This window comes from Periophthalmus magnuspinnatus, chromosome 6 (genome assembly GCF_009829125.3).
Source record: "Periophthalmus magnuspinnatus isolate fPerMag1 chromosome 6, fPerMag1.2.pri, whole genome shotgun sequence".
In the NCBI taxonomy this organism is placed as follows: Eukaryota; Metazoa; Chordata; class Actinopteri; order Gobiiformes; family Gobiidae; genus Periophthalmus; species Periophthalmus magnuspinnatus.
In genome coordinates, this window is record NC_047131.1 from 5,488,822 (window position 1) to 5,502,951 (window position 14,130).

General features: G+C 38.8%; 1 protein-coding gene across 1 annotated transcript in view; it reads right to left on the reverse strand.

Annotated features, from left to right (window-relative positions):
* The window catches only part of itga11b (integrin, alpha 11b), a 42,248-nt gene extending 29,931 nt beyond the window's left edge, over positions 1-12,317 (reverse strand). Inside the window, exons 1-2 of the mRNA XM_055222506.1 lie at positions 12,224-12,317; positions 2,891-3,002 (exon numbers count right to left, since the gene is read on the reverse strand). Of these exons, the coding sequence (XP_055078481.1) occupies positions 2,891-3,002; positions 12,224-12,287 (176 nt within the window). The 5' untranslated portion in view covers positions 12,288-12,317. The remainder of the gene's footprint in view (positions 1-2,890; positions 3,003-12,223) is intronic.
* Positions 12,318-14,130: the final 1,813 nt, after the last annotated feature.

A 14,130-nucleotide genomic window follows, 5' to 3' on the forward strand; every position in this document is an offset into this window, starting at 1 on the left:
CATCTGAGCTCAGACAGTCAGGTTATGTAAGCTCGGGTTCAAATGTGGCATAGTGCTGCTGCCTTATAGTGAGAAGGTCCTGGGTTTGATCTTCAGCAACCACGCTCAGTCATCTAGTCATCACAACCAGTCAAACTTAAACTAGACGCTATCTATGTTATTGCTGTCTGATGGTGTCCCAGCTTTGGCCTGACAGAAGAATACCAGAGAGCACAGAGAGTGACAGGACGGGACAGTTTTTGCATTTGCCTTCTACTGGTTAAAAAAAAAAAAAAAAAAAAAAAAAAAAAGCAAATAAACTTAGAGATTAAAAGGGACACATGTAAAAACAACTTGAATGAGCTTCTAACCATATCACCATATTACGAATGTTTCCTCATTTTTAGAGAGAAGACAAAGTACAATTCTTTCAGTCATTAGCGTTATCTGATTAGTTTGCCCTTTTGCACAATTGTCCCTGTCAAAACCTGAGAGAAATTAGATTACTCGGCTCAGATGGGACTGTTTACATGTCATTTCAGTTGTCTGATAACTCCGGAAATCAGATTATGATCACAATTTTGGTGTGCATGTAAACGTCACTGTTGGACATCCTCTTATTATTATCTTATTACTTTTACTATGACGATATTTAAAACAATATCTTAAATGCAGAGAGTATCTTTTGTAACGTTTTGGTCTGCAGAAACGCACCAAATCAAAGGTAAAACAACAGCCGGTCTCCAAAACTTGTCGTTATAGCAACCAAGTGTCACATACAAAAGCAGTTACATAACAAAAACAAGAACAACACACAAACAGTTACAAGAACAACAAAATGTCTGAACTAAAAACAAAATATCAGCTCATTACACTAGTCATGTTATGGCTGGTTAATATATGGATATTTCAAAACTATTCCCGCCTTATTTTGTTCCATTTAACCCATTCTGACACTTATCTCCGCAGGTATAAAAACAAAGTATATTTCAACATGTCTGCTCCCTCTTAAAGAAACCTGAGAGGAGGAATGAGCCAGGCCAAGGACACTATGATCCACATGTGCAAAAGGAAAAATATGAAACTTAATTTATAGCAAAGAGACAGCGTAAAAACAGCCCGGGCAGATCTCAAACTCCGGCTGGAAAAACGTGCCATCCGGTCTCACGGCAACAACACGCACTTTCCTGGATACGGGTCAGTTATTTTGACGCAGCGCAAAATGTTCCCAGGATTTTAATCTTTGCTTTTGAAGGAGGATAATAAACATGCTGGAATTTTCTAAAAAAAAAAAAAAAAAAAAAAAAAGAGAGAGAGAGAAATGATTGAGATTTTTACCTGCACCTTTAAGTAAACTTGGCATTTGAATGGTAATAAAAATGATATACTGTTCTAGGTCTATTTATGGATTTCAGGCACAAGGATTTCTTCCTGATTTGAAGGATTTGGCACGGCTCTTTGTTGCTATAGCAATAATGCAGTTAAAATCAAAATATTAAAATAAAGATATTACATCTTTTGAATGGGTCCTCACAAAATCCTTCAAATCAGGAAGGAAGTATTTGCTATGAAACCCAAGAACAGATGGACACTGTGGAATTTAGGTGGACTTAGTCCATTTACTTCATAAGGGGACAATTGTATATGAGACAGTAGTTCAGTTGATAAAGCTTTTGTCCATTTATCTGAAGGTTGGTGGTTTGAATCCTGCTCTTGACGTAAACATCATTGGGTGAGTGGTCAGACTGATCAACCATGGCACGATGCCAGCTCTCTCGTTGTGTCCTTGGGAAAGACACTTAACCCACCCCACTCCCAGTTTCTCTGTGTGAATGGGTAAGTGGTTCCTTGATGCAGAGTACTTTGAGTGACTTAATGGTGGCAAAGCGCTATATAAAAATGTGATAAAAAATGTGATAAAAATGTGACCATGACCGTTTACCAGTATATAATTTATTTTAGTTTGTTTTTGTAGGCCTCCTTTTACTAGACAATCAAAATATTTTTATTTTTGTTTCCATTCATAAATAATTCACTCCTTAGTTACACTCACTAGAGGCAAGCCAGTGTAGCCACTGCTGCCCTGGGACAGAGTAACAGGAAGAGGCTGCCACTCTGCCCCTCTGTAGTTTCCTGAACCAGCACCAGTCACAGAAACACACTGTTATATCACAATACATACAGATTCAAGATGAGATAGAACCGGCAGCCTTAGAATTTGTATGTGAATGCAACGTTTGCCACTGTCACTAGTGAAACAGGGTTTGCTCCATTACTACTGTTATTAAGGCAAGAATGCTACAAACCACATGATTAACTGTTGATTTTTAGATCTGCAGCAGAAGGTGTTATTTAACTGTAGTTTTAAGATATAATGATTATGTTTTTGTTATGAAGTTATGACCATTTCATTCATGCATCTTAAATGTACTGTACCTGATATTTCTACTGTTTTAAAAAAACATCAAAAAACAGACCTAGTTCATTTTCAATAGTTTGCAATGGTCCAAACATATTCCTCACTTTCCTAACGTATTCCAAGCATCTTAATTATTCATGATGATGAGTTTATAAATGCTTTTCACAACTTTCAGAGACCAGAGAGGAGTTTTGCCATCAGGGTGTTTAAATCCAGGCTCCAAACGGCACTTTGAACTACTTTGTGTACAAATTGTGCTATACAATCAAAATTGCCTTGCCATGGGAATACTGACCAGAATTACTATGCTAACAGCGCACTTCCTGATTCACGGGCAATAAACCTCTTTACAATTAGATACAGACTTCACACAGCAGTCTCATTTTGACCCTATCAGCTGCTTTTACAATATCATTGGACTAAGGCAAAGCAAATGTTACTTTAGTACATGAAGACAGTACAAGTATACAGGTAAGCATGTTAGCTTCTTACCATTTTCTTCCTCCCGCTTCATGCTGTTGCACAGTGTATCCAAACTGTGTATCCTTAGAGCCCTGGAAGATCCGGAAGTTTTTAGTGTCAAAGTTGTATCCATCGCACAGATCTGAAATACACAATCAAAGACATTATTCCCACACAAGTCATTCACATTACACCTACAGGAGTGAGCTCCGCCAACATGGAAACTGCCTTTTCACTTAACGCTTACAAAAAATATGTCACTCCGTTTGTAGGGTCTGGTTTTATGGGAAAAAGGCTTCACACTGGATTTGGCAGATTTTTGTAAAGTGAAAGGTCTACCACAAAGGCTAAAGTTATAGTGGTTCTCAAACTGTGGTGAGGAGCCATGTGAAATCAAATGTTTATTACACTTAAAGTCATGGTTAAAGTTAATTTAGAGTACAAACGATGTCTGGTTTCAGGTTTAAATGTGCACTAAGTAACTTTTCTAGTGGTAGGCCTGCCATTCTTGACATGAATGTTCCACAGTATGGCATTATACTTATTAAGCTTGCATCTATTCAATTCTAACTGTCTGATCCAAAGAAATATAAAAACATTCACATTCTTAGTGTGAAAAGGGATTTGCCTCTCCACAGATTTGACCTGTAACTGTGTGAAAGTTTGAGCGTCTTATAGGAGATGTTATTTTCTCAGCAGTTCCATGTTGGACTGGACCAGATTATGAACCCTGTTAAACTAAAGAGCAGGAGGCAGACTGACTTTTCCCACAGTCATGTGACAGGTGCACGTCCTGCTGGTTTACTCTCATTTAAGGAGCAGGTTCAGTTCAATCACATTAAAATATAGAGGGACAGATTCATAGTCCAGTACTGTTTATGTGTAATGTGATTATTAGATGCATGTTTTAATATAGGCTTTTTATTACTATATCTGTGGATCAAACAGTTAAATATATATAGCATGTATTATTTTGTTGCATGGTTGTTTTGATATATTCCAGGACTGCCGTAACATCGTCTGGGTATCGTTATTGGGAAATACAAAAATAGCGATAATGCCTTACAACTGTAATGCACTTTTCAGGTCTGTCAACGCCTCTCAAAGTGCTACACAGTAACTCCACTGTCGTCATTATTCATTCACTCCACACTCGGTGGTGCTAAGCTAATATTGTAGCCACAGCTGCCATGACAGAAGCAAAGCTTTCACCAATTATTCACGGTCCACCTTTATACTAAGCAGTTTGGGTGTTTTGCCAAAGGACACAATGACATAATTTGGTCCAAGTGGGAATAGATCATCCTACCTTCAGGTTGGCAGTACTCTGTGCTCTAACCACTGAGCCACGGTCACTGTCAATAATGACACTTCTATTTAGAAATAATACTAGCACTTAAGGCACATAGTGGTAGCAGTATAATATAGGAGTAGCCATAGTAACTGCAAACACCCTTCAAAATGTGCAAATGTTAAACCCATGCTACTTTTCCAAGCATGTTTATGTCACACGTGCTCCATCTGTGTGTTAAATCTCATTGATTCCACATGTTCCATCACATTTGAGTTGTTTCTAATTATATTATATATGATTATATTTGTACACTTAGACTCCACCAGACTCCACAGAGCGCTCCATCTCACTCTCACATACTGTTTCGATAATGCTGAAGTTTCCCCAAGAGATACGGCAGACTTTGATGGTGTTTTATGCTGGCTTTTAGGGTAATCTAAACTTCACTTGTGGTTGTTTTTAAATCTTGTTTTGACAACAGGAAGTGTTAGCATTAAAATGCACTCTCCTCTGGATGCTCTCTCTCACTCAGCTAACTTCCTCTTTGGTCTTCCTTTTTGGTTGTTGTCTTTGGTCTTCCTCTTTGATCTTCCTCTTTGGTCTTCCTCTAGGCCTCATGTTTCCCGGAATCTCTCCCTCCTCCAACTTGATTTTAACCTGGTTTAGTCTAAATTGGATTTAGTCCTGGTTTAGTCTAGCCTTGGTTCAGACCCGGTTAAGTCCTGCTTTGTTCTAGTTTGGGTTTATTCCTGGTTCAGTCCGCTTTGGGTCCAGACTTGGTTTAGTCCACTTTGGGTTCAGATATGGTTTTGACCTGGTTCAGTCCTGGTTTTTAGTCTAGCCTTGCTCAAACCTGGTTTGGACCTCTGCTGTCCTGGTTAAATCCGGATTTAGACCTGCTTTAATGCTGGTTTAGTCTAGCCTTGATTCAGACCTGGTTTAGCCCTGGTTTAGTGTAGCCTGGGTTCAGAACTGGTTTCGTCCACTTTGGTTAAGACTTGGTTTTGACCTGGTTTAGACCTGGTTTATTCTAGCCTTGCTCAGACCTGGTTTGGACCTCTGCTGTCCTGGTTAAATCTGGATTTAGACCTGCTTTAGTGCTGGTTTAGTCTAGCCTTGATTCAGACCTGGTTTAGCCCTGGTTTAGTGTAGCCTGGGTTCAGACCTGGTTTCGTCCACTTTGGTTAAGACTTGGTTTTGACCTGGTTTAGACCTGGTTTAGTCTAGCCTGCACTAGTTTAATCCTGGTTTAGTCTTGCCTTGCTCAGACCTGGTTTGGACCTCTGCTGTCCTGGTTAAGTCCGGATTTAGACCTGCTTTAGTGCTGGTTTAGTCTAGTCGTGATTCAGAACTGGTTTAGTCCTGGTTTAGTCTTGCTTTGCTCAGACCTGGTTTGGATCTACCCCTGATTCTGACTTGGTTAAATCTCAGTACTCACAAACCCATCCTACAAAAGCAATGTGGCTAAAGTGTCTTGCACAAGGACACGAGAACAGCACCACTAGACTGCACTGAAATCGAACCAGCTATCTTCCTGTTATAAGACAAATACTGTAACACCCAAACCACTGTCGCCCCCTGCTGACCCTGTTCCGTCTGCTGTATTTTATTACATAACATATTTTAGCTGCTCCTCCATTGGCACCACAGAAAACCACAGTGGGGTTGTTAAAGTGAGTCCACAGTCGGGTTACTCCTCTGTGGTTTGTTTTGGAGAAATATCTTCAATTTAAATAGAACTTTAACTCAATTTTATGTGAGGTTCTGAGGCTCAAATAGATCTTAAATAATGTTGTAGCTGTAGGGCTCTGTAAATAGACAGAATATAGACATCAGTGCATATCAGTGCAGCAATACCACAGTCCTATCTTATTTTTTATACTATTACTACAAGGCTACTTCTGCTTTTACCAATACTCTAGTACTGCCACTATCACTTACTACTACTACTACAAACTCAGCCACTACAATGACAAAACCTACCTCATCTTCTACAAGTACTACTAATACACTACACAGATGTACTACGCATAATGTTTTGGTTTAATTTGTTATTTTCGTTATAGCAACAGCCCTAATTATTCATCATTATGAAACATTACTTTTGGGATTAGTCCCAGTTTTGTTCCAATAGGCTCTGTGCATAACGACACCTGGCAGCCTCACTGTTAGCATCACTACTTCCTGTCTAATTTGATCTCTGTGAGGTTTTTGCAGAGTGACGCTAAAATGAATAAATATTAAGGGAGTTGCAGGTGGATGTTAAAAACTACACAACTAAAATGAATACTTTACTGGAGGACACCCCGAAAGAGAGATGTTTGTTGTGTCTCAATGCTAATGCTAATGCTAATTTTGAGGCATAATACATGATAAAACAACACTACAAACCTAGTATTGTACAAATAAAACTTGCTGGGTAGTCTTTATTTTAATCAATTTGAATTTTAATAGGTCGTTCATTTTATGATTCTGGTTTTAACAAAAAGTGACTGTTAGCTTTAAGTCACAGTGAGCTAGCTAGAGTGCTTTTGTGCACAGAGCCGTTTACTACCTCAACTACAAGCAGTACTATTACTTATTACTTACTTATTACTACTAGTGCAAATGGTGGTGTTACATAACTACGTCCTAAGCCTGAATCACGCTTTAACAATTTGTCTGTTATGAATGAAGCCTTTCTTCATGCTTTATTAAGGATAATTAAGGTGTAGTCATTATAAAGTGCAACTGATTTCTTCTGACAATGAACTGAGAATGTATTTTCAAGACGTAACCATGATGTGTTTATAAAAATCTGACATAAAAGTTCTGTGTCTGATCAGATCCAGAAGAGAGTTGATTTACAGTATGTTGTCGTTCTGGAGACACAGACCTGGATGTCAGACGCATCGCTCACATTTTTAAAGTTTTCACTGGTTAATGCCAAGCTGATTTTTCCAGACAATTTAATAATCAGAAACAGATGGAGCTACTGCATCAAGTGTTTTTTTTCCTACAAATGGGCCTACTCACAATAATGCATTCAACTTATATAAGTAACTTAAGCTTAATAAAGACGCTATGCCAAACATTTTCCTAATAAAACCATTTTGTCCCATAGAGTGAACTGTAAAAGCAGCATTTTCAGTTAATGGGAGTTCATTCTATTGAGCCACTGCGACTACTAGTGTTACTACAACTACAAGGTAGTTTTCAAATGAGATAACGTTAATTATAATATGCTGCTACTGACAAGTACTACATAGACTTCAACTCCTACTACTATTACTTTTGACTTTTGTAGTACTTTAACAAATATGAAAGAGCAAATGAACTATAGTTGAAGTACTACTACTACAGCAACATGGAGTACTACTACTGTCACATCGACTATTACAACTATTATGGCAACTGCTCCGCAGTGTTACTTGTAACATTGCGGATATACAATATACAATTTTCACTAAAATTTTGAACAATGATGTAATTTTCAGTGCAAAGTAATATTACTTTGTGTAATATATTACTATGTTGTCTTGAAGTACTCAGGAAAGGTCCAATTTGATCAATATCAATAGTTCCAAATAGTAAAGTATTAGTATTACAACTTTTGACAACTCTACTACACGGAGAACTCCTAATTAATACCACTACTGTGCTCCAGGCTTTAACAATAATAAAGGGTTACTACAACTCACTACACTGTTACTTCCACTGTTACTTCTACTGTTACTTCCACTGTTACTTCTACTGTTACTTAGTATTACTATATTGTTAATACACTTTTACTCTCCATTTTGCCCTCACATGGGACAGACTCATTAACATCTGTATTATCTGAAAGTGTCTGCAGAGTTTCCTCTTTTTGTTGGACAGGGTCAGGGTCAGGGTGCAGTTTTGTGACCTCAGATAACCCCAGTCTCCGGGTCAACCACACAGGTGAAAGGTCATGACCCTAACTGTTTCTCGAGAGTTAAAGACACAAACAAGAAAGTGGAAGCTGTAGGGCTGGTGACTCGGTGCTGAAGAGGATTTTCTGTATAAGTGTAATATGTTTCCATGTTGGATGAGTTTTCACTGTGAAACAAAACTAGCTTGATTAAAACGACTTCGATCATTGCGCCCTCTCATGGCTACTCAGATAAATAAACTTGCTTTTTCAAGCATGCATCAAGAAGTTCTAAAACATCCCAGACAAAACAAAGTTTCATAAACAGTTTAAGAGATTTAAAGGTCCACTGTGTAACATTTTTTGGCAGAGAGTCTGCTGCTTATTTGTCTCCATGGCGATGTTATTGCTTTGTCTGAAATGTATTGCAGTATAGTGTATTGCAGCATTAAACCTATATATCTATATGGAAAAAAAAAGGAGGCATCACCAGGCCAAGTTACAGGTCTGATCTGTGAAGAGGCAACTCCACTCATGATAAGAATTTTCCAAGGTATTTTTGAGCAATAAAAACACTTGTAATGACATGAACGTGAGATAGATATGTTGTCAATGCCATACTGATGTACTGTGGAACATTCGAAGCCAAGCAATAACATCTCCATGGAGACAAACAGGTGACCGGAAAAGTTTGCAGAGTCTATCTTTAATAAGGCTTGATGAAATTTTGCATTACAGTTAGTACAGTTAGTTTGAATACCGCATGTGTCTTTATACTCAAATCCAAACTTATTCTCTCCAGTCTCCTCCGGGTCCTTTTCATGACCCATTTCCGTGGCTAAATCAAAACCATCACATCCGATCGTCGTAATGATTGGCTGAGAATGAAGCCACGTTGATAGAAAAACCTAAGGACCACCTAATTTGTCCCATATTTTCTCATCACTTTTGTCCTTTGCCAAATTTACTCACATGAAATTACCAGATTTTACAGGAATGTTCACAATTTCTCAGATTTGAATAAAACCGTTTGAGTTTATCATCCAAAAAGGTGAAATCATCATTTTCCAATTCGTAAATCATGGAAAATAAAATTGGCTCATGAGGTGATGTTGCGCACGAAGTTTAGTCATTTTGGGCAGAGAATTTGAATCTGGAGATAACGACGTTCAAAATCAGAGACAGTGTTGAGTGACGCTATCCCAGGAAGTCTGTCCAGTGTCCCACTTTTCAAAGATTGGATCAGTGTGACAGCAGTTCTAGCTTTCACAGTTTGGCTAGAAAAGTTAAGGCACATTTGAGCACTGACAAAGCCATTTGGATGAGAGATTAACAAGTAGACTGTAGTTTGGGAAAAAGCAGTATGAATATATTAGACAAAATCACAGTTAGGTATTACAACTGGTTTTAAGCTAACTGTTTAAAAACGAAATGCTTGAAAAGGTCTTATGCAGTGTTATGTTAAACAGTTGAGTTTGTTTATTTCAGTGACGTGTGGAAAACGAAGCAGCTCATTGGTCGTCTGTCATGTGGAACTAAATCAAATTTCTCTCACTTCGATTCTAGGGTTTTTGTGCTTCACTCATTGATTCTGCAGATGTTTTTCAGTCTTCTTGTTGTATTCTTTTCTCTTTTTTACACCTAAACCCATAGACTGTATATATAAATAGGACATATATAACTGGCTAGCTTGCATAGGTGCACTTCCAGCTCCAACGACTCTGGCTCCAATTCAGTTTCAGTTGAGAAACTGTAGCACCTCTCTGTGTAACTGCTGCTGTCAGACTCATCATTTTGGGTTTTAAAACGTTCACATTAACCCACTTTACATGATCCTGGGGTTTTATTTCACTAACAGACAAATCAGGCGTCTTGTTGCTCCTGAGAGTATTAGCAACAGGTTTGACTGACAGCATTGCTAAGCGCACACTCCCTGCTAAACCAGCCGTGCAGGCGGGAAGAGACGTTACCTTCAACAGCCTGGCTCCAGATTGGCTCTTTGGTTGCTACGATACTCAATGAGCTTCATTTGACTGGAGCTGTGGGTGACGTCACACTCACTTAGTCCACTTCTTTATACAGTTTATGTGTAAACCGCCATATTGGTTTGGATACTAATATACCATGCATTTTTCTAATTGGCTAATCAACCTGTCAATCTCAACTCTGGACCAGGTGACCGTTAGTATTACTGCTACCACAAATATACTGTACCCTGTAGCTTAAGACCTGTACTTTGACTATCTAAACCCATACTGTACACATACTACTATTACTCTGATAAATACTCAAGGGTATCAGAAAGGCCATGTAAAAATCCACGCAAACCAATGCATACTTGTTCATTTGAGCTAAAAAACATTATTTCATTTTGACACTTAATAGTCCACTTTAAAGTTCACTTAGGCTTTTATTTTTTTTAACTCTTCAGATCTTTAGCAGCAGGAGAAGTCCAGTCATTTTACTGCAACAACAAACAGTGATGGTTTTGGCTGATCCCTGCACTGCACACGTGTTTCCTCCTCCCTCGAGGGTCCTTAAACGCAGCACATGTGGAGTCCCGATCACTCTGGGGTCCTTAAATGCATCACACGTGGATTCGGACTCAGTATTTATGTATTTATTTATTTGAGGTGTGTGTGAGGGGCTACTGTTGGGTCTTAGTAAATATTTGTAAGTCACAGGAGGGCTCCGCAGGAAAGTTGGCACTGGTTTATGTGGGGCTTTAAAACAACTGCAGCTCAATTACTAATGGATAAAACAATACTCACTATATCAAACCGTATGTGTTTGCTTATGTATTTAAAGATCTACTGTGTAACGTTTCTCATTTTCTGACATTTTCCACAGTATGGCATTACACATATCTATCTTGCATTTAATCAATTACAGGTTTGTAAGGCTCTAAAATACCTTGAAAAACATGTATTCTTATAGTGAGCGGGACCTGCTGTGTCACTTGCTTGTAGCCATGGAGATACATAAGTTTAATGCCATACTGTGAAAGATTCCAGACAAAGGAAGTACATTGGCAGACCATCCACCAGAAGAGTTGCATAGTGCGCCTTTAATTAATTGCATTTCATGTTTTAATCGTTCTTATCTTGACTATTCCTGACATTGTGGTTAATGAGACCCATGCTCCTTTACCCTCCGCTTATATACAGTCACTGGCCACACCTGTCCTGGGGCAGATAGATAGAAATGTGGCTGCCAATTTCCACCACTGACCACTCACTCAAACACAACATTAATATAAAGGTAAGGTGGGTGAGGTGTCTCGCCCAAGGACACAACTACAGCACTGGTTGCTTCAGGTTAATACCACCCCCTCTTATGATCCTACTTACTATTACTACAAATTGTATTAATGGTAGTATCCGTTTAAAGGTCCTCTATTACACAAAATTGACTCTAATGAGCTTTAATGCATGTTAGAATGTTGTTACCTCCTCAAAAACAGACCTGGAGTTGTGTTTTGTTTCATTCACACATGTTTGAGTAATGCTTTAGTATAAGTCTGTCTACATCTACAAACCTCAAAATGATCTGTTGCACCTCGTGATGTCACAAAGTGGTAGTTTTCAAGTTAACAGTTACCTTTTACCTTTAGTTTAGTAGAGAGAAGCAATTCCAGGGCTGAAATTATCCAAATGATTCTAGTGAAGCTGTATGGAGTTTATTAACACAGTAAAGCACTTTGTGTATTACCACATGATGACATCACAAGGTGGAACAGAGTGTTTTCTGTTTAAGAGAAGAAGCCTAAATCTGCAGGGTTTGTGTGTTAAATATGTGTGAATGAAACAAAACACAACTCCAGGTGTGTTTGTGAGGAGGAAACATTATAACATAGAACAGAAAATAAATTAATATGAAAGCATGTATTTGTCTACATATTCTGCACTAGCTACACTCCACTGAATGTACACAGACTTTAGAAATAGACAGACTTTAGCTGGTTGAACTTGCACAGTAGCAAAAATCAAAAGCACAAAAGTAAAAATGAGATTAATTTGTTTTTAAAATATATGTAAAATGTACGTTTTTCCAGCCATGCATGACAACACCTGTGACTTCTCCTGTCCACTTCTCCAAACCAAATACCTCTGAGACTTCACAAAGTACCACAATATCACTGCACCTGCTACACCGTCTCCGTATAGTTCGTCAAAGTTTTCTTTTTGTTTCGACTCACGTGTGCAGAGGCAGCAGGACCACAGCAGCAGCAGAGGAACAAGTGCTCTGTTATAATCCATCATGAAGTCTGAAGTCTGAGGAGCGCACAGAGAGATCAGAGGAGAGGGAAAAGGAGGGGTGGAGAGAGAGAAGAGAGAAGAGAGGGGAGGAGAGACTGATCAGGGGAGAGAAGAAGAGAGAGACGTGTGGAGGAGAGAGAGGGGAAGAAGAGAGACAGGAGTGGTGTGTGAGAGAGAGAGAGATCGGAGAAGAGGAGGAGAGAGGAGAGACAGGAGGAGAACAGAGAATGGGTTGGAGAGAATGAGAGAGGATACGGAGTGCCAAGGCTGTGGTGAAGGGCAAATCAAACGCTCCTTTGTAGTTTTCAGATTGGAGCCATGGTCCCTCTCTCAGTTATGGGAAGAAGACAATATCTGTGTACAACATAACATCCTAACCACTGATATTATGGAATGCTACTTTGACAGTTTCTTACCCAATCTATAAACACTACATTTTTCCTCTGCATTTGATACATCCCTCACTGCCCCTAGAGAAACCTGCCAGGATCTAGATCTTGAGCTGCTGTACCATTTTAATACATCAAATATGTCCCACTGTTCTGTATTGACCCCAGGTAGCTAACCTCCCCTTCACCTCAGCATCATTCGAACCTGTTACGTTTCTTTTCTTTGCTTTCTTTCCCTGATGTCCGCAGTGTCAAAGTGCAGTGAATAAAACGCTCCCATGCACGCTGCACTCCGGAGAGATGGACAGAAGAGTGGAAAAATATGTGAACAGCGACATAAAAGTCCAAATAAAACCGATGATAAAATGTTGAAGCTTGATGTTTGACTTTTGAGTTCAGATGGGTGGAAGAGGAGTCTGAGGGAATACAGGTTGTACGTGTAGCCTATAACTGCTTTGTAGCCTTTTTTTCTCCCATGTATTTGAACAAAATGTATTTCTCAAGGTTAAAATATGTCACGCTGCATCGAACAGTAAAGTGTTTTAGTGTCTGATAATCAAGAAGCGTGGGTTAGAATGCTAGTTGTTGTACGCTTTAGGCTACTGTTTTGAGAAAAATTGTCAGTTTTCTACTTTCAAGGGACAACTGGAGACAAGAAGATTAAGTGTCTTGCCCAAGGACATAACGACAGTATTCATCTGTGGGAGCTGGAATCACGGCACCAGCTCGTGGGTGAGTTCTACACACAATGTTTATATCAGGAGTGGGATTTGAACTGTCAACCTTGAGATCAGAGGACAAGCACTCTACCAACTGAGCTATTCTTGCTTATAAACTCATCATGGTGAATACTTAGGATGCCCATAATGCATACAGTGTGTGAGGAGTATCTTTTGTATCACTGCAAAAAAAAGTTCAAAAGATGAGAGTAGTCTTAATTATGTTTTGGAGAAATGAGTAGTGTAACCTTACCTGTATAGAGTACCTGGAGGACACCATCTAGACCACATGTGTCAAACTCAAGGTCCATGGGCCAAATGCGGCCCACGACAAAGTAAATTAAAAGGTATGAATGACTGTTTTAAAATGTCAGTTTATCATTAGATACACAGTTAAACAGCCATTTTTTCATATCTATGCAAATCCATATGCAATATTTGTAACTTGAACAAGTAATAAATATAGAAACGGTTAATTAACAAGATAAAAACGTAGTGACATTTATCTTACAGTTACATCTGGCCTTTTGAGAGCAACCATTTTGTTGATGTGGCCCTTTGTGAAAATGAGTTTGACCCCCTGATCTAGACACTGCAGATGTAGCTTAACTCAACACAGAATGAGCTCACCTGGAAATCAAACATGGGACCTTCTTGCTGTGAGTAATGTACAAACACTGTGCCATATAAGATATTTCTTGTAAAAAAACGAAACTGTTGTGCGTTGAGAATGACTTA